The sequence below is a fragment of the Odocoileus virginianus genome, chromosome 22 (genome assembly GCF_023699985.2).
Source record: "Odocoileus virginianus isolate 20LAN1187 ecotype Illinois chromosome 22, Ovbor_1.2, whole genome shotgun sequence".
In the NCBI taxonomy this organism is placed as follows: Eukaryota; Metazoa; Chordata; class Mammalia; order Artiodactyla; family Cervidae; genus Odocoileus; species Odocoileus virginianus.
In genome coordinates, this window is record NC_069695.1 from 25,382,505 (window position 1) to 25,402,893 (window position 20,389).

General features: G+C 40.6%; 1 protein-coding gene across 1 annotated transcript in view; it reads left to right on the forward strand.

Annotated features, from left to right (window-relative positions):
* Positions 1 to 20,389, forward strand: part of TTC39C (tetratricopeptide repeat domain 39C) — a 100,480-nt gene that overhangs the window by 42,939 nt on the left and 37,152 nt on the right. Inside the window, exons 2-6 of the mRNA XM_020870436.2 lie at positions 1,507 to 1,555; positions 3,494 to 3,622; positions 6,652 to 6,766; positions 9,062 to 9,416; positions 11,499 to 11,667. Coding sequence (XP_020726095.2) covers positions 1,507 to 1,555; positions 3,494 to 3,622; positions 6,652 to 6,766; positions 9,062 to 9,416; positions 11,499 to 11,667 — 817 coding nt within the window. The remainder of the gene's footprint in view (positions 1 to 1,506; positions 1,556 to 3,493; positions 3,623 to 6,651; positions 6,767 to 9,061; positions 9,417 to 11,498; positions 11,668 to 20,389) is intronic.

Consider the following 20,389-nt stretch of genomic DNA (forward strand, 5'->3'; position numbering starts at 1 on the left):
CATATATCCATCTAAATGGGCACACTTTTCCTCCAATGCATACCCCCAAACACACACATGGCTACATAGGACATAGACTAAATTTCCAACAGGGGATTGACTAAATACATGCCTTTGTTTATAATAAGCATATATTATTTACATAATAACAAAAGCAGGACCATTATTTTTAAGAAGGCTGTTACAATTTGCTTTCCCTTTAGCGCTGTTTACAGAGATTTGGGTTTTTGTACTAATTATGAATTTGAAGCAGAACGTTTATCCTTATATTCTTTTTTTTTAATTTATTTTTATTAGTTGGAGGCTAATTACTTTACAATATTGTAGTGGTTTTTGTCATACATTGACATGAATCAGCCATGGATTTACATGTATTCCCCATCCCAATCCCCCTTGCCACCTCCCTCTCCACCCGATCCCTCTGGGTCTTCCCAGTGCACCAGGCCCGAGCGCTTGTCTCATGCATCCAACCTGGGCTGGTGATCTGTTTCACCCTAGATAATATGTGGAGATTTCTTAAAAAACTGGAAATAGAACTGCCGTATGACCCAGCAATCCCACTTCTGGGCATACACACCGAGGAATCCTTATATTCTTTAAATTGGATTGGTACTAGTTTAATCTGGCTTCATATTTTTGGCTTATGTATAAAATCGGATAATGATTGTGTATTACAGCAGGGTGATGACTGGCTCCATGGAGGCATTCTGAAAGCTCTTTGGTTGGGATAAGTGAGTTTGGCTTAAATGATAAAACCTTTTGATCTACTCTGAAAATAATATTTTATGTGTGCTAAGTTTTGAGCATGTTTGCATTTTAAAAGCAAATATTAATGTCAGATGATATCACGTGTGTGGAATCTAAGAAAGCAATACAAATGAGCTTATTTATAAAACAGAAATAGACTCACAGACATAGGAAACAAATTTATGGTTACCAAAGAGGAAAATGAAGTGGTGGGGCGGATAAGTTAGAAATTTGGGATTAACATACACACTGCTATATATATAATAGATAAACAACAAGGACCTACTGTATAGCACAGGGAACTATATTCAGTGCCTTGTGATAACTTACAGTGGAACAGAATCTGAAAAATATATGTAGAACTGAATCACTTTGCTCTATACCTGAATCATTGTAAATCAACTGTACTTGTTAAAATTTATAGAAAACTTTTTTTAAAAAAATGAATGTTAATAATCTTCCTTTGGCCACGTTTTTCCAGATAATCAGATTGATTTACTAAAGCAACACCTATTATAATATGACCTTCTTGTTCTCCTTGCTTTGAAGAGTCAGGTGAGGGGGAGGTTCTGTCCTGAAAGATCTGTAAACTTCCTTGCCTTTTTTACTTTATTCTTAGGGTAATTAAATCGACTTGAAGACCATAACAACTTACATTAAATAATTAGTAGGAGTCTGCAATGATCCTGGTATATCAAATGTTTTTAAAATAAAATTTTACAAAAAAGTAATTTTAATTTTACTTTGTTTTCTTAACAGAAATCATAGCCCATTAATGAGTTTTGGAGCCAGTTTTGTCAGTTTTTTGGTAAGTTAATGTGGGAAGAGGTTGTGGTGGGAAGGAAGCAAATACATAATGTCTGTCTTTTAATGGTTACTGGCTGTATAGATACACTCTTGTGGAAAATCTTTTGCAGTTTAAAACTGGAATTTAACTTTTGCCTATACACCAACACTTATGAGATATCCTTCCTTAATTTAAAAAATTAAATGCTTATATTTTCTAGAGTATTATATTTTTTCCAAGCAAAATCCTTTTTAAAATAAAAATGCAATTGAAAGATCGGAGGGCTTCCCTGGTGGCTCAGCTGGTAAAGAATCCACCTGCAATGCAGGAGACCTGGGTTCAATCCCTGAGTTGGGAAGATCCCCTGGAGAAGGGAACGGCTACCTACTCCAATATTCTGGCCTGGAAAATCCCATGGATGGAGGCAGGCTACAGTCCATGGGGTCAAAAAGAGTAGGACAGAACTGAGACACTTCCACTTTCCAAAAATTAAAAATGCATTAGAGTTGAAAAGAAAATAGTCAGACTTTGGATAATAAAAGTTTGAAACTAAACTTTTGTTAAGTTTATCAAAAGTTTATTATTTATTATTATTTATCAAAAGTTTAAAACTATTAAATAAATGTGGACTGGAAGACAAGTTAATTTAGCAGACTTAAAATTTCTCGGTTACTATTGTGTTTTTGAATGTTAATATTTAGGAATTGAGGGAATAGGTTGCAGTTAGGTTTTAAAGTAAATTGGGCAATCCAGAATATTGAATGCTTTTATTTTTCAGAAATACTTATCATACAAACTACTTTCAAACATAATTTTAAAGAAAGTTTCATGTAATTATATAACTGCAAAAAAAAAAAAAAAAAAAAGTCCTGAGTAGGGACTGAGAGAAGTAAAGTGGAGAAAGCATTTAGATTCCAGACAGAAAAAGCTCACCAAATGGGTGTGTTGCATGCAATCTTGTAGCACCAGTGATGGGCACCAGACCAGCTTCTGGTGACATGGGTTTTCATTCAGGCTTCTTTAGTCTTGTTACCAGGTAATACAACAAATCTTTTTAACAATTCTTAAGGCCTTCTGTTTGCAACATAGTTCCAGATCTTAAGGAAAGTGGTACTGGGTGGGGGTCATAAATGGTACCCACCCATGTAGCAAGGAAGGATGCTAGGGAGACTTGGCAGAAGGCTTGGCTGGATGGGAGGAGGTGGGTGGGGGAGGGAGTCTATAGCTGGGTTGGTATTTGGTTGGAAAGTGTAGGAGGGAGGCTTGGGCAAAGGTGGCTAGTGTCTGGCTGGAGTGGAAAAGTAGTCTAGAGTCATACGGAGAAGGCCTAGGGTACCAGAGTGGTCAGGTTGAATGTGATGGGGGGAGAGCTAGTCACAGTGAGTTCAAGTCCTTCCAAGAACCTGGTGCCCTGTCTCTGCCCCTGAAACCCGTTCATTTCAGCAACCTCAATTCTTCTGGGGGAAGGGAGCAGGTTTTCAGCAAAGAAGGGATTGTTTCTATCCCAGTGTGTCCTGAAAAGGTCTACCAGGATTGGGTGCTTGGAAATGTTTCATTGGCATTTTGTGCTGTGCTTGATGGACCCAGGGATCCCATGCATGAGTAGAAAATCTCTATTCTAGAAGCTGAATTAAGTGGGCCAATCGGAAACTGTATACAGTAATTTTTTTTGTTACTGTGTTTAATAACAAAAACTTGTAGAACAGTAATTGCAAAGACGTGTGTTAAGCATGTATTTTTTCATGCTGGTGTAATGGAGATATGTTCTTGTTTCATGCTGAGATTATATTTTTTTCAATGAATAGCGTGTGTGGTAGCATTCTGATTCTTTTACTAGGAATAAATCATTTAGATGGCTTCCCCCCCCACCCCAGTTCAGAGTTGTATTGTGATAAATTGGCCTAAATTTTCAGACACTTAACGATTCATTCATTCTTTCCTTATTTCTTTCTTTGGAAGAATGCCATGATGACATTTGAGGAAGAAAAAATGCAGTTGGCGTGTGATGACTTAAAAACTACAGAAAAGCTGTGTGAAAGTGAAGAGGCTGGAGTAATTGAAACAATCAAGAATAAAATTAAGAAGAATGTAAGTACTATGTCTTTAGGTTATGATCTATGTGCCTCTTACTTAGAACACTCTTCATTTACTTGGTTTTTGGTGTTTAGAATTTGACTGGAGCACTGAGTGAGTCTTACAGCTTTTGATTATGTAAAGCATATTTCTTCTTTTTTTTTTTTAAATGTGGACCATTTAAAAAGTCTTCATTGAATCTGCCACAACCTTGCCTTGGCTTTATGCTTTGGTTTCTTGGTCCCCAAGGCATGTGAGATCCTAGCTCTCCAACCAGGGATCGAATCCACAGCCCCTGCATTGGAAGGTGAAGTCCCAATCACTGGACCACCAGGGAAGTTCCTAAAGTGTGTTTCTTAAAGGAGTAGGACCTCCTTTAGTCATTAGAACTTTTCAGTGCATGTTCTCTTGGTTTCTTAACATTATCTTCTTCCACAGTGGGCTGTGTGGCAAGGATGTTTGTCATGAGGCTTTCATATATGTATTTCATGTTTTGCATTTTGGCATAATCCAGGAATTTAGCTGTTACCTCCTTTTCCCCAGGCCTTCCCAGTCTTGGGTAATAAAATAGTCACAATGACATCTACTCTTCCTGATTTTTTTTTTTCTTTCAATTTTCAGTGCAAAAGCGCTAGACTTTAGAGAGGTGTCCTCCTACCCCTGGTGTTTCTGGAGCACCCAGGGGTCTCACAAGTGTCACATGTTTAGCTGACACACCAGTCTGTTAGTTTCAGACAGCAAAAGCCACTTGTCTTTTCTGCTCCCTTATGTCGCTCCAGGTGGCTTCACCTCTGCTCTGGCTTACGGGGTCTACCATGAGGAAGCCACAGATGGGCCCAGAGTACTGTTTCCTGAGGCTGCAGAAGGGCCAGAGTTCTCGATTCCTCTCTCTCCAAACCCTGTATCAGTTGGAGACCGAGTCTCATTGCCTCTTTCTTAAATACGTCCCGCTTTCATCTCCTTTCCTTGCCAGTTTCCTAGGCCAGCCACCATCTCCACTTGCCTAAGACATCCCTCACTGGTGTTTCTGCCTCCAGTCTCACTGTTCTCTAATTTGTCCTCCAAAGTGCAGTCACCGAGATGCAAATTACATGTTGCTGATTTTATTTGCAGTGTCCCCGCCCCCTCCCCCCCCACCCCTGCCATTGCACTGAAACCCAGGCTCCGTAATGTGACTGGCTTGGCATTGACTTCTCCTCTCCATCGAATATTTGTATCCCTCCCGACCTGGTTCCTGTCTGTTCTTTAGTTCTTCCTCCATGTCATTTTCTCCAAAGACTCAGATATTAGTCCCCAAGCCCTGTTAGCATGTCCCCTACAGGTTCCCATAGTTCCCTGCACTGCATCCTTCAGAGCATTTACTACATTACATGGTCCTCAGCGCGCCTTCGTTGGACTGTACACTTATTTACATGTCTGGCCTCAGCATCTAGTACCACGCCCAGCACATAGGTTCATAATCAACATTAGTAATGGGTCCTTGCAATTTAAAAAGCATTTTCACATGCAGAGTATCTCATTAGCCCTTCAGAATAGATGTTATTACAAGCAAGGAAAACAGAAGCATCAATAGATTGACGTTTTCTTGAGTAAACAAAAGTCATAGGTGCCGAAAGTAGGACCAGGAACAACAGTGACCGTGGGTGAATTCTGCTAATCTAGAAAAAAGAGACGCCAGCCATTTTGTCACATATACTCTGCATACTTTTGTCATATTTGCAAAAAGTCTACCATTTCTTGTATCATCATGAAAACTATTTAACCTATTTTGTTCAAGTTTACCTTGTGTTAAGAAGGCACTGTTCTATTTCATAGTGAATTTTCTTCATTTAGCATTCATAAAACCAGAATCTTACTAAAAAGTAGGGCTTTTGGTTTTACTTTTTCATGTTTTATAAAGGTAGTCACTTTTAGAGGTTATTGACTAAAATTTCAAGTTCAGTTTGTGATTCATTCAAAGCTAATTTTTAATTGAGAGTGTTTTCCCCTTAACTAACGTTACAATCAGGTTCCATCCCTCACATCTCAGTTGCATGCGCCAAAGGAATGAACTCTAATATGGGTCCTTCCTGAAGGCAGATGGCTGCAAAGTAGCTTTTCACATTGTTTACCTGGGGCAGTGTTTTATACCTTCAGTATTTTTTCTTTATAAATAACTTTCTTGTTTTTGTCCCTGTTGTTCAGTTGCTAAGTCATGTACAACTCTTTGTGACCCCATGGACTATAGCACACCAGGCTCCTCTGTCCTCCACTATCTCTGGGAGCTTACTCAAATTCAAGTCATTTGAGTTGGTGATGTTATCTAACTATCTCATCCCCTGCTGCTCCTTTTACTTTTTGCCTTCAATCTTTCCCAGCATTAGAGTCTTTTCCAGTCAGTTGGCTCTTTGCATCAGATAGCTAAAGTATTGGAACCTCTGCTTCAGCATCAGTCCTTCCAATGAATATTCAGGGTTGATCTCCTTTAGGATTGACTGGTTTGATCTCCTTGTAGTCCAAGAGACTCTCAAGAGTCTTCTCCAGCACCACAATTCAAAAGCATCAATTCTTAGGCACTAAGCCTTCTTTATGGTCCACTTTTCACGTCTGTGCATGACTCCTGGAAAAACCGTAGCTTTGGCTAGATGGACCTTTTGTCAGCAAAGTGATGTCTCTGCTGTCTAGGTTTTAAACTTGTATATATACAACTTACGTGATGTAATAAGTTTTTAACTTACATTGTTTTGAAAAAGGTAAAACTCTAAAGTTTTGTGTGGGCTTTCGTGTTTCCCATGAAGTGTTTCTATTATTGAGAATATTTGTCTTTGAGTTACAAGGCTCTTTGAGTTACAGCATTGTGTTGGTAACAAAATAAAGCTAGACTTAATGGAGGAAGCTGGAACTCCCAGGCTCAGAGTGTAGTGTAAATTTGGTCTTGGATTTTAGTGACTACTGTTCCATACTTCCTATGTGAAGTTATTCTGCCCGGTAAAGTAATAGTTTTTTGGAAAGAGTGTTGTTCTTGGGTGTGATTTATCTGTATGTACTTTCTTCCCACCAAACAGGTTGATGTCCGAAAATCTACCCCCTCTATGGTTGATCGGCTTCAGAGGCAGATAATCATAGCTGACTGTCAAGTTTACCTGGCTGTTCTCTCATTTGTAAAGCAAGAATTGTCAGGTATGCTAAAGCATTGTTTTTAACAGTTTTTGCTATTCAGTGGACACAATTGGTAATATCCCATACTTTTTTTTTAAGAACACCTTGTATTTCAGTCTTTGAAAACATGTGGCACCTGTTTGGGGCATGATTTTGATTTATTACTTAAGAAATTGATACCAGGAGTGCTTAATGTGTATTTAGTGGAATAGTTTTAGTTCCAAAATCTTTTTCATCCTCTTGTCTGCAGATAGTCTGTCATACTTAGAGATATTACCTGTGCCTTAGATAGAGTGATAAATTGATAGGTTTTTTGGTGTGTGGGTGGGAATCAAGTTGTGATAATCACCCTTTAAAGTGAAATATAACCAGTTTGTTTCTCAGCAAATTGTTATTGAAAGACTGAGCGTGTACTAAAGATTTCCTAACATACTTGAATGACCAACATTTTAACAGCCCTTAATGAGGAGTTATAAACTCATTCTTATTTAGTTTACCCAAGACAAATGTTTTCCAGGATTTTGTAGCTTTGATATCTTGAGGAGTGTAGACTGGAATGGAGACTGTCAAGAGTTCACTGTAAGTTTAACTTTGATCCTAGTTCTTCCTCTTTTGTGGTTTTTTATCTCTGTTCCTGATGGCAGATATCTGCCTCTTTGGTAGCTAGGGTCTACTTGAAAACATGAGTGTTCAGTAAGGAAATCAACTATAAATCACAATGAGAAAAGCATTTTCTTCCAAACCTGCAGTGAAGAAGGGTTTGTTGCTGCTAAGTCATGACGTGCACTTTTCTTGATCTGGACTACTGGCAGCCAGTTTCCGTTTCTTTCTTCTCTGTCTCCATATCATGCTTGAGGATGGTTTGTTTCTCTTTGGCTCAAGTAAAAAGTAGGATTTAACTTTTATTGTGACCTCCTAAATGTGAACTTTCTAGAAATTATCTTTGTGGGCTTAAAAAATTTTTCAGAACCTAAAAGTTGAGAACTCTTTTATTCAGTAGGAATTTTTAGACCTTCAAGCCGAGGAGACAGAGCCTCAAGTAACTGAGAAAAACTGCTCCAAGGAGTTGAAGGAGGAGCCAGGTTATATAGAAGTTTTGCAACAAAGAGCAGGTAGTCTGAACATCAAAAAAAATGATTGTTGATTAAAGGAAACCAGATAACCCAAGTTAAGGAATTTAACCCTTTTCTATGTATGGGAAGATGCAAGAGTCTGGGCTCACTGAAATCATTCCGTTGATGTGCACCTCAGCTATCTGGGGCCGGTATCCTGTTTTCACATCCTGCGCTTCCTCAGGGCTCACTGCAGTGAGTGGCTGCAGTCTGATGACTGCTAGAGGGCAGGTATTCTTTCCTTCCTGAGTTCCCTCAGGGCTCACCGGCTTACCATTTGTGGTGGGGTGGCAGGGAGGCTGGGAGGGGTGCAGGTTCTTCTGTATCACCCGAGGAACGAATCTGCACTGTTTCTTGGAGGTGCTGCTGCAGAACATCCAAGTGTCTGAAGTACAGGTGTAATAAGGTTTAGCCAAGAGCACTCCAGTGGTATCATAGAGACTGCCAGCGGTTTCAGGAACGCGGTAGAGGATTTCACGCTATACGTGGGATAAGTTGGATTCAGATGAGGCTTGCATTCATTCATTCAGCTGATAACAGAGGCTAATTGGTAAAGACCCTGATACTGGGAAGGACTGAAGGCAAAAGGAAAAGGGGTCAGCAGAGGATGAGATGGTTATATAGCATCACTGACTCAATGGACATGAGTTTGAGCAAACTCCAGGAGATAGTGAAGGACAGGGAAGCTTGGGGTGCTGCAGTCCATGGGGTCACAGAGTCAGACGCAACTGAACAACAGCAAAGATCCTACACCCTCACTACTGTGTGAGTGACTCTATTTGATGAACAAAATAATACATGGCTCTTGCCATCCAGACTAGTAAAGTGAAAGTGTTAGTCACTCAGTCATGTCTGACTCTGTGTGACCCCATGGACTGTAGTCACCAGGCTCTTCTGTCCATGGAATTCTCCAGGCAAGAATACTGGAGTGGGTAGCCATTCTTCTTGACCCAGGGATTGAACCTGGGTCTCCTGCATTGCAGGCAGATTCTTTACCATCTGAGCTACCCAGGGAGCCCTGAAACAGACCTCAAGTAAGGAATTTAAGCCATGTAAAGAAAAACAAGTTGTCATGGTGGATAATAGTTTGTATTTTTTTTAATTTTGATTTTTTTCAAATCATTCTTCAGTATCTTTATTATTGGTACAGGAAAATTATTTAAATGCTTGTTTTTTTCATACTTTTCTCCCCTTCCCTTTATAGCATATATAAAAGGTGGGTGGATCCTTAGGAAAGCCTGGAAGATTTACAATAAATGCTATCTGGACATCAACGCCCTGCAGGAGCTGTATCAGAAGAAGCTAACAGAAGAGCCTTTGACTTCCGATGCTGCAAATGATAACCACATTGTGGCTGAAGGGGTGTCTGAGGAGTCTCTGAACAGACTGAAAGGTGCTGTGAGCTTTGGATACGGCCTTTTTCACCTTTGCATATCCATGGTGCCCCCAAACCTGCTCAAAATCATCAACCTGCTGGGTTTTCCTGGAGACCGTCTGCAGGGGCTTTCTTCACTGATGTATGCAAGCGAAAGTAAGGACATGAAGGCCCCTTTAGCTACGTGAGTAGCTGTATTGCAATGCTTTGGTAGATAATATAGTTGAAAGTAAGTAAGCGACAAGCAAAACCTTTATAGGAAACTTCAGGTAAAATCAGTGCTTGGTTGGTTGACATGTTGCCATGCCTTTTATGTTTCAATGGAATGCTAAGGACCATGTTTTTGGTGATGTTTAGGAGTTAACTTTGGGAAACAGGGAGAAGGAAATGGCAACCCACTCCAGTATTCTTGCCTGGAGAATTCCATGGACAGAGGTGTCTGGCGGGCTAAAGTCCATGGGGTCGCAAAGAGTCAGACACAAGTGAGTGACTGACTTTCTTTTGGAGAACAGAGCACTGTTCTTAAGTCTCATGAGTCCTGTATTTGATTTTTATTTATTCATTTTTTAATTTTTGTGGAAAGCCCCTCTTCTTTACCATTTTCTTTTTAAAATTTATTTTTATTTTTTTAATGAGTTCTGTGTTTTAAACAGGCAAAATGATCATGATTTATAAGCATTTAAAAGCAGTGACTCTGACCAGTCACTGAGATTCGTAATCCTGATTTTGGACTTCAGAGGATATAAATTTCATAAGGCTGTTCTGTGATTCTGAAATCTCTCTTCTTCTAATCCTCATGTTGGATAATTTTTCTTGATGACTCTAGTTGGTCCATTGGTCTCTTACTGTGGCCTGGACAGTCTGTGCTATTCAACTAAATTCAGTTATATTGTTCAGACTTAAATGATAATTATTTATATAGAAAAATGTGAAGAAGCTGATATAACCATCCAGAGCAAGGATTCATCCATTTCCTCATCAATTAAAAATGATGTGGTTTTTTTTTTTTTCAATCTGGTAAATATCACCGACTCTATGGACATGAGTTTGAGCAAGCTCTGGGAGTTGGTGATGGACAGGGAGGCCTGGGGTGCTGCAGTCCACGGGGCCGCAGAGAGTCAGACATGACTGTGTGACTGGACTGAACTGAAATATCTGCTACCATTTGCAATTTGAATAATTTTATGAAATACTGTTTGTGCTTTGACATTGCACCACTTATCAGAATTTTTCCAAAAGATGTTGGTATCACAGAGAACCTTAGTTTGCTGGGTTTCTACTTATGTCAGTATTGAGGAATTTTGATGTTAACTCCTAATTGTTTGGTAGCGACTATAAAAAAGTCATTAATTTTTCATTGTAAAAATATTCATGCCTTCCCAAACTCCTTATATTATACAAACAGTGGTCCTTCATTAATTTGACTTAGTGGATTTATAACTTGTGATAATATGTCTTTTTTAATAACATTTTCTGAGAAAGAAATGAATTGAATTAAAAATAATGTAAATTAGTCTGATCTCCAGAAAAGGATCAAATTTATGCACACTGGAAGCATATATTTACATAAAAATATTTGTTGTGTTGGTTACACGATTTTTGTCTTTCAAAGCCGATCCCAGTGACTCTATTTTGTTTACCTAGTTTAACATGGCCTTTTTCTTGAAAGGGATGAGTTTGAAGTGAGAGAATTTTAAGTAACTTATTTGTTTGGTTTTCAAAGGCTAGAGAAAGGCCCCTTCTTCTGTTCCTATAACTTATTTTAACTTAATTTTGTGTAATTTTGCTTATGGTTCCTGTATTTAAATTCAAGGTGTGAGGCTTGCTTACAGTCTAACTTTTGTGAACACAAGAGAAAACAAATGCTTTCCTTTTGTAAAAAGTAACGTGGAAAGTAATTATAAGGGGACAGTAAATTCATGATCACTAGTCACCGTTTCTAATTTATGCATTGATGAGTACAGAGTAGAATTCAGAGATTTACGTAAATGATGCCTTCAGCAATCCATCTAGAAGCCTCATGCTTCTGTCACCTTATTCTCTTCCCTGGTGGGAGTATGCTGATTTATACATTGTGCTCGAAAGTTGTGATTTTCCAAATATGGATCAGAATAACATGGGGAAAGATACAGATTTTTACTTAGGGACTGCCTAGGGAGTTTATGGAAGGAGTGTGTATGGGAGGAGCACAGACTGATTATTTTCGAGATTGGAAACACTGTCCGCAAAGTCCGCGTCTCTCACGGGTTCTGTCCCTCTTCTTCAGATTGGCGCTGCTCTGGTATCATACTGTGGTCCGTCCGTTTTTTGCCTTGGATGGCAGTGATAACAAAGCCGGCCTGGATGAAGCGAAGGAAATTCTTCTCAAAAAAGAAGCTGCTTATCCAAACTCTTCCCTCTTTATGTTTTTCAAGGGACGCATACAACGACTAGAGGTACTGTGCCTTCTCCGGCTTTTTTAAAATAAAGCCTCTGTTGCTTGAATCTATAATTCTCATTCGGAAGGGGCTAGTTGGTAAGGAGCCCGAATGTCACAGGGCTGACATCCTGGGCCTTGCGTTCGTCATTGCCGTGGGAGCCTCTCCAAGGAACCCAGAGTGTTTATGCAGTTACATGTGTTCACAGCTGTGGGTGAAGCAGGGCCGGGGTCCCTCAGAGGTAAGGCGAGATGCTGTGCCCTGAGCTGAAGGCACGGGAGCCCTTGCGAATGTCTTAGTTAAAGCAAAATACTAGGTTGGCTCAAACATTTGTTTGGGTTTTCCCATAAGATGTTACATGAAAAACCCAAACAAGCTTTTTGACCAACCCAATACGATTTTTTTCCTTCTCTGGAGTTACTAATAATCTATTTCCAAATGTTCATCCCGGCTGACAGTTGATTCATGCTCGTGTTATTGCCTGAAATGTCAAGGACAGCAAAGACTCTGAAACAGTAGTAGCCCGTATTACTTTTTCACGTGCTTCATGTGGCTAGGTCCCGTGCCAGGGGCTTTCACACACACCGTCCCATTTAATCCTCAGAACAAGCCCACGACAGAGGGAATGATCCCCTGCATCTTACAGGGAAGGTCACCAGGGGTCTGAACAGGCTTCACGTGACCTCTGAGCTCACCCAGCGAGCGAGGCTAGGCTGTCTCATTCCAGAAAAACAACATGCCCTGGCCTTTGAGGGGCTTCTGCTTCTCTCTGCACCTCTTTTTTTGGTGACTTCCCAGGTGGCTCAGTGGTAAAGAATCTGCCTGCCAGTGCAGGAGATGTAAGAGACGTGGGGTTCAGTCTCTGGGTTGGGAAGATCCCCTGGAGAAGGAAATAGCAACCCACTGGAGCATCCCATGGACAGAGGAGCCTGGCGGGCTACAGTTCATGGGGTTGCAAAGACTATGTCTGACGGACTATGTCTGAGTACAGTTAGTATGTGCACCTAATTGTACACAGTCCTCTACGGCAAGAACTATACCATCTCAATGCCTGGCTACCAATGCCTGCACCCCTTTTTTTATGTCAGCCTGCTTGAGGGCACAAGGATCTGAAGAAAAATGAAAATCTTTAAAAAAATGTATTTATTTTTAACTTAAGGATAATTGCTGTACAATGCTTGTGTTGGTCTCTGCCATACAACAACGTGAATCAGCCGTAGGTATACACGTCCCCTCCCTCTTGAATCTCCTCCCACCGCATGCCACCCTTCTAGGTCGTCACAGAGCACCAAGCTGAACTCCTTCAGTCATATAGCAGTTTCCCACTAGCTAGCTATTTTACATACGGTAATGAATATATTTCAGTGCCAGTCTCTCAATTCGTCCCACCCTCTCTTTGCCGCACTGCATCCAGAAGTCTCTATGTCTGAGTCTCTGTTCCTGCCCTGCAAATAGGTTAAATCAGTATCATTTTTCTGGATTCCACATATAGGCATTGATACGATATTTGCTTGTCTGATTTCACTCGGTATAACATCTACCTCACTAGAACTGACTCACATGAATCCCTGTCTATGACTGCGTAATATTCCATTGTATTTATGTATCACAACTTCTTTATCCATTTATCTGTCAGTGGACATTTAGGTTGCTTCCATGTCCTGGCTATTGTAAATAGTGCTGCAGTGAACATTGGGATACATCTATCTTTTTCAGTTATGGTAAAATGAAAATCTTTATAAGAACTTAACCATGTGTGTGAAAGAAGGTGATTGTTAACATGATATTCCACCCACATGCTCACTAGCAGCTACTAGTGTATCAGTGTGAGGTATAATAACTCTGCCCTCAGTTAACCAGGCATCCGCAGCATAATCGATGCTGGAAGTCAGCCCCTTGCCCCCCGAGGAAACCCTGCACGTGCTTATGAAGATGTTTGCCTAGCAGTGTTTTCATAAGCACAGGAAGTGATTCTTCCACTAATTTTTTGTTGGCAGTGGAATGTCTGTTACTTTCCCAATAATATCTCTTCTTCATGAAGTGTCGTCTTAAACCCAAGGACACCTTACGTTTATATATGGAATCGTATTTTAAAGATTATTCTAATAATTTACAGCTGAAACAACACTGAAAGCTCCCCAGGATCAAACTTATGTAAACCCATGTCCAAGTCATTTTTCTTCTCGTTACTTTGAGATTGTTTTTCTTTCAAGTCAGGCTCGTGAGCCTTCAGTGACATTTCTCTTCTTTGCTCTTCTTTTCTTAAAAACGTAGTTTTGATCAGCCCCCTGTGTGATCCAATCCACTGTTAGTGAATTTTTCTTCCAAGCTCAGGGTTAGGGCCCTATATGTGGGGAAGGATGTTCAGGCTATTCAAGTTCCCGTACTCCCTTGGGTTTGTGCAGGGGGAAGTAAGCCTGTAGAAGGAAATTTTTAATTAACTCAGCCTTCTCACTTCAGTGGCCATTTCTGAAATGAAGAAAGCTGGGTACAGGGTAAATGCTTGCTTAGATGCATGATGCCTTTCCTTTAAGAAATTGACATTCTGAATAACTCTGAACATGACGATACTAGGTTTAGTGTTCAAAGGAGACTTGCCTTGTGGGGGTGAGAGCCTGACATTTGCAGTTGTGTGCAGTGCAGCAAGGCCAGGCATTAGGCATGTCTAGATCTCTCTTGATCAGTGGATGCCCTTCCTTCTCTCCCTTGATCAATGAGTGCTCTAAATTGGGTTTTGAAACTGCTAAATAGAAATGCAAAAGTCAGGATTTATATTTCATTATGCTTTCCATAAGACCCTGATGCTGGGAAAGATTGAAGGTGGGAGGAGAAGGGGACAACAGAGGATAAGATGGTTAGATGGTATCGCTGATTCAATGGACATGATTTTGAGTAGGCTTCAGGAGTTGGTCATGGACAGGGAGGCCTGGCATGCTGCAGTCCATGGGGTCGCAGAGTTGGACACGACTGAGCAACTGAACTGAACTGATGCTTTCCATTTTCATTGATTTTTGAGCTGGTGCTCTGGGACAACCCAGAGGGATGGGGTGGGCAGGGAGGTGGGAAGTGGGGGTTTAGGATGGTGGGACACATGTACACCCGTGGCTGATACATGTTAATGTATGGCAAAACCCACCACAATATTGTAAAGTAATTAGCCTCCAATTAAAATAAATAAGTTAATTTTTTTAAAAACAATGCTTATCTTGTAGTAAAAACTAATAACATTTTTTAATAAAAAAACCTTTTATTTTAAAAAACAGTTATTTATATTTATTTGGCTTCCTTAGGTCTTAGTTGTGGCAGGCGGGAAGCAGGATCTTCATTGAGTCATGTGGCTTCATCTTTCATTGTGGCTCACGGGCTCCAGAGTGTGTGGGCTCAGTAGTTGTATGCATCAGCTTAGTTGCTTCCTGGCATGTGGGATATTAGTTCCCCAACCAGGGATTGAACCCACATCCTGTGCATTGCACGGTGGGTTCCTAACTACTGAACCACCAAGGAAATCCCTAATAACTTCTTTTTCCCCTAAAAAAACTCAATTTAGCATGATTTTACCTTGTCCACAAATCCATCTCTGGTAGAGACTGAGTAAAAACTAATTCTGAGTGCTTACTCATCACTGGGACGGTTCTAGAAATGAAGCCACAGCATCATCAAAGGGTCTTATAAGCATGATTTGGGAGGGCACATAGTCACCATGATAGCCCCCAGCAGATGTTCAGTCTCTTTCACAGTAGGTCATTGGGATCTGAGTACCGGTGGTAGACTTTAGAGCTGCTTTTTCATGGAGCAGTTTGCTTATCCAGCTGATACTTGGTTTTAAGAAAAAAAGAATGAAAGATCCATTTCTGCTCTTGATTGGTGAGCTGAAGCCCTGAGGGTCAAGTGAAATGTGATTGTTTCTGTTTGGCTCTTCCTGAACGCTTACAGGATAAGAGAATTTTAGGGCTAACTTGAGATATTATTGGCATTATCTTCATGGCACCCAGACACTGTTGTTTCATTAATCTTCCCAAATGATCATGTAGCTAGGTATCAGATGGTGGCATCCTTCATTTACTGATGAGGAATTGCTCAGAGAGGCTATGACATAGCTCTTCTCAGGCGCTTATTGCAAGGCCTTTAAGCTCCTAAGTCAGTTTATGAAAACTCATAAGGTTCAGTTGATGAATTTGCTTGCAGAAAATCTTTTTTTCTTTTCAGTGAGCATTTAGGTTAGAGATAGGGCTTCTTGAGATCTTTTTCTTAGGCTTTTTTTTTTTTAATTGGAAGATAGTTGCTTTGCAATGCTATGTTGGTTTCTGACATGAGTCAGCCACAAGTACACATGTGTTCCCTTCCTCTGGAACCTCCCACCCCCCACCCTTGAGGTCTTTTTATCCGCGAGCTCCCAGGGAACATGGTCTGGGGGCTCCTAATTTTGGCAAGTGCATCATGTGACCCGGACTTCGCTTCTTCAGTGACTCAGAACTTCCAGTTGTTTGAACAGCTGCTTCTGTGCCAGCTTGCTCTCTCATACAGGACGACCGGCTCAACACCAGCTGATAAGTGTTCATTTTCCTTTACTTGTTATTTGCAAATCAAGTGCAGGTACCTACTCTTTTAGTTCCATGAACAACCTTTCACACAGTTTGCCCTTTGTTGTTTGGGACAGTTTGGAATTCATGGGGAGGATGGTCTTGAGCATATCCTCCCCTTCCCAACCACTTGCATAGCCCTTGTGGCTATGTCTTCATTATTCCGCATTGTCGTGGTCTGACTTGGCACAGCAGTGAAGTTCTGCATCATCAGTTGTTCGTGGGGTCCTTGTGCATCTTCAGGATGCCAAGCTCTTCTGCTCTTTGGGAGTCTGGGCCAGGTTGCAAGAAGAGTTTGCTTTCTTTACCCCCTTGGCTTTTCCCCACTCGTGTCTACAGTACCCCCACCTCCAGCCTCCTCCACCCTCTTATCTTATCCTCCTTACCTGTCCTGTCTCTAGACTTCTCCCATGTGACATAGCATGTAGCCATGAAGAATATATGGGTTCACACAGTACTTGGCATGTGATAAACATTATCCAAGTAGTGGAGTGATGGTTGTTGTTATTGAGTGTTTAAGCTCAGGAAGTCGTGTTACCAAATTTGCTCTCTTTTTAGGAGAAAGAACTTGTTCTATTGTTGAGAGCTATCAACTGAGCTAGGTCTGTGATAGGTAAAAATCACAGAGGATTTAGAGCTACTGCACAGTACCAGTATTTACTTTTCCCTGAATTTCCATAACGCACACAGCTGTTAGGAAGTGGGCCCAGGGGTTATATAGCAATCTCCATTTTAAAATATGAGCTAATGGTTATAATTTTGAACTTTATGTATTTTTCATCCCCTTAAACTTATGGTAGTGATAAGTCTGTTACCACCCCAGTGATTAATGAATATTTTTCTTGGTTATTTAAAATTATTAGGAACAAGTCTATATTTCAGTAAACTTTGTATTTCTCTCTAGTCCTCTTTTTTTCCTTTAAACAATATGGATTGGCACAATTCCCCTCTCCTCCCTTTTAATAATCTACTTAGTATGTAATATACAGATACATGTATTTGGCTTTATGTATATATACACACCTTACATGGTGTGACTACTTAGTTATGAAACTTATTTTTTAATATTAGTCTTTCTCTCATTGCTCAAATATTTGAATGAATGACAGTTGATGGACATATTCTAAAGAAGTTACTTTATGCAGTTTGGGAACTCTTTGTGAAACTGTCTTCCAAGCTTGCACCCGTACTTTCTGAGTGTCCTCCGTGCTGGCATGGAAAAACCACAGGTTTTGTTCTTCAGGAGCAGAAAAGGATCTCCCGTGAAACTGGCCCTCAGTGTGTTTTTATCAGATGGACGGATGAGTCTGTTGGCAGGAAGTCCGTTGATCAGGGTGAGTGATGGTGTTTCTTTAAGAGAGGAAGCTGGTCATCAACGACTGTCACCTTTTCTTGGTGGCACCTCAGCCTGTTTCTGCAGCCAGCATAGAAGGTGATGATGCAAGAAGGTCTCAACATTTGGTGTCAGGGTACCAACTCAGATACGGAAGTCCTGATGGGCTGGCTAAAGAAGCATGACTCTAAAGAAATGAATTAAATAAATTTACATAATTTATTAAATAAATTAAATAAACTAAAGAAGTAAGTGGGTGTCGATGAGGTCTGTGACCGTTGCTGGAGGGCTGAGCCTCTGCACTCCCCAAGCTCAGGCGGGTAGGATCTGTGCTGTGACAGCCCCTCACGGCCACAATGACAGCAGCCTTGCTCCGCGAGAACCTAGGGGGAGTGTGCACAGGGTCTCAAGGCGACAGCCTGCTCGGGTCTGTACTCCCCCTACCAGCCCTTGCTTCTGACAAAGGTGTGTGATAGGATGTGGTTTCTCTTCCCCATGAGCAATGCCCACAGGGACCGCTTTGATGATTGCCCTTGACTTTGTCACCCTGGCTCTCCGTGGCCTTACTTTCTGTTACCTGCGTGGTTCTGTCTGTGTGAAAGGCCTTCACGCTTCTGCCGCATCATTCCGTCTCTGGACCTTCCTCCCACTCATTATTTCAGGCTGTAGTTCTTTCTCTCTGTACTTCTATTGATGACAGTTAATTGTTTCACTGGTGCTCCCCACAATAAATGAAAGGTCTGTGTTGCTTTTTTTAGCCCCTCAGTTCATGATTGTGGCAGGGACAGAAAAGTGAAGGTTGATCGCCTTGGTGATTATTTTATCAGACAGACAAGAGGCAGGAGGACGGCGGGGGGCGTGGAGCTTAGGGGCCGGCACAGAAATGGCAAACCCAGGGGGGCCTGTGCCCAGGCATCTGTCTTGGGGGCATATGACTAACCAGAGCTGTTGGGTGGCAGCATTGACGAGCAAGCCTGCCTCTTGTATCTGAACAGCACGCCTTGCCAGCATGAGGTAATGTTGTTATTTATAGGATCAGGAAAAAGGCAATGCAGGAAGAGAAGTAATTCCCCAAGGTTCTATTAATTGTAGTCTTCTCTTCCGACCTGTGTGGTTCTTTTTATGACTTCAGGCACCAGGAGGTAGGGTGGCCATTTATTCTTAGGACACAAAGTGAGAGACGGGTTTAATCTGGTGGAGGAGAGGTGGAGGATCAATTTGTCTTCACTTTCCAGTGCGATAAATCCACAGTGTGTGGTTTAATGACTGTTCACTGAAATGAGATGATGATGAGAACCCCAATTGCTAATAGGTTAAATGCATTTGCTCTTCTTTTATCTCTATCCTTACAGGCCGTTGGGTTGAAAAGCCAGTAGAAGGTTAACACCGATTTATATCCCCAAGCTCACTAAATGTGCATAAGAGGATGAGCTTTGCCTAGCTTACATGAGCCCTGGTCCTAAGGGCAGGGGTTAAACGCAGAGTCTGTTGTTAGGTGTCCTTGACAGCAATACTGCTAAAGGATTCCACTGCTCAGCGGCAATAATGCTGAGTCACATGTAAGTGGGTTGTCGCATCATGTCCTAATGCTTGCTACAAGCGTCAAGGGGGCGCCTCTCTTTTTAAAACACATACATAATAGTTTATTTTAAAATGTTAAGCAACTTCATAAAAATAGCCTAGCAATAATTAAGATGTTTTGCTTCAAGTTGGTTTGTGATGTTTAATGTATATTTATGAAACTTCAGGCAGTTTTGCGTACAAATCTAGTGTTTATGTATTTGAAGATAGTTTTTATAGATAAGTGCTATGGAAACTATGTAGATTTCCATGGTTACTAATTTGATTTTTCCATTGTTGGGATATTTGACAGTTGTTATATACCTGTGATTTCCCAGCATTTCCCTGTGATAGAAAAGACCACATATTACCTTAGCATATTTTTACTTTTTATTTTCTTGAATTATTTCCTTTGGTTATAGCTTCAGTGGTGTTGTCATTGTCTGAATCACAGTTCACACTTTGTAACTTACTGAATGATGAAAGATGATACCCAAGGAATAGTGAGTCAGAGTTTAATCTTTCATTATTTTATACATGGTATCAGCAGCAGTGTCTCAGATATTACTGATAAGACCTTCTGTTTATATATCAGAAGACTCCATTACTGCTAAGATGGTAGTACTCCCTTGATTGCTTTAGCTATTTCAGGTTCCTTGAATTTAGTATCAGTTTGTACATTTCTGCGAAAAAGCACACTGTGATTTTTGATAGGGATTGCACTAAATATATAACACAGTCTTGGAAACAAAGAACTAAATTGGAAGATGTGTACTTCATAATCTCAACAGTATTGAATAGTATTTACTATTAAAAATGTACATGAAAGAATATATGCAAATGACCAATAAGCACATGAAAAGATGCTCATCATCATTAGTCATTATGAAGAAATGCAAATCAAAGCCAAGTGAGATGCTGTCTCACATCCACCAGAGTAGCTCCAATAAAGACCACCCAATAAGAAGACAGGCACGTGGAGAAATTGGAGAAATTGCAACCCTTATTCTTTGCTGGTGGGAATGAAAAATAGTGTAGCCACTTTGGAAAGCAGTTTGGTGGTTTCTCAAAACCTTCAACATAGATTGATTATATGACCCAGAAGTTCCACTCAAGAGAGATGAAAACATATGTCCATGTTATTCATAACTTAGCAAAACAGTACAAACAACTCAAATGTCTGTCAACTGATGAAGGATAAAACAATATGTATCCATACGATGGAATAACTTTCAGCAATTAAAAAAGGACTGAAGTACTGACACAT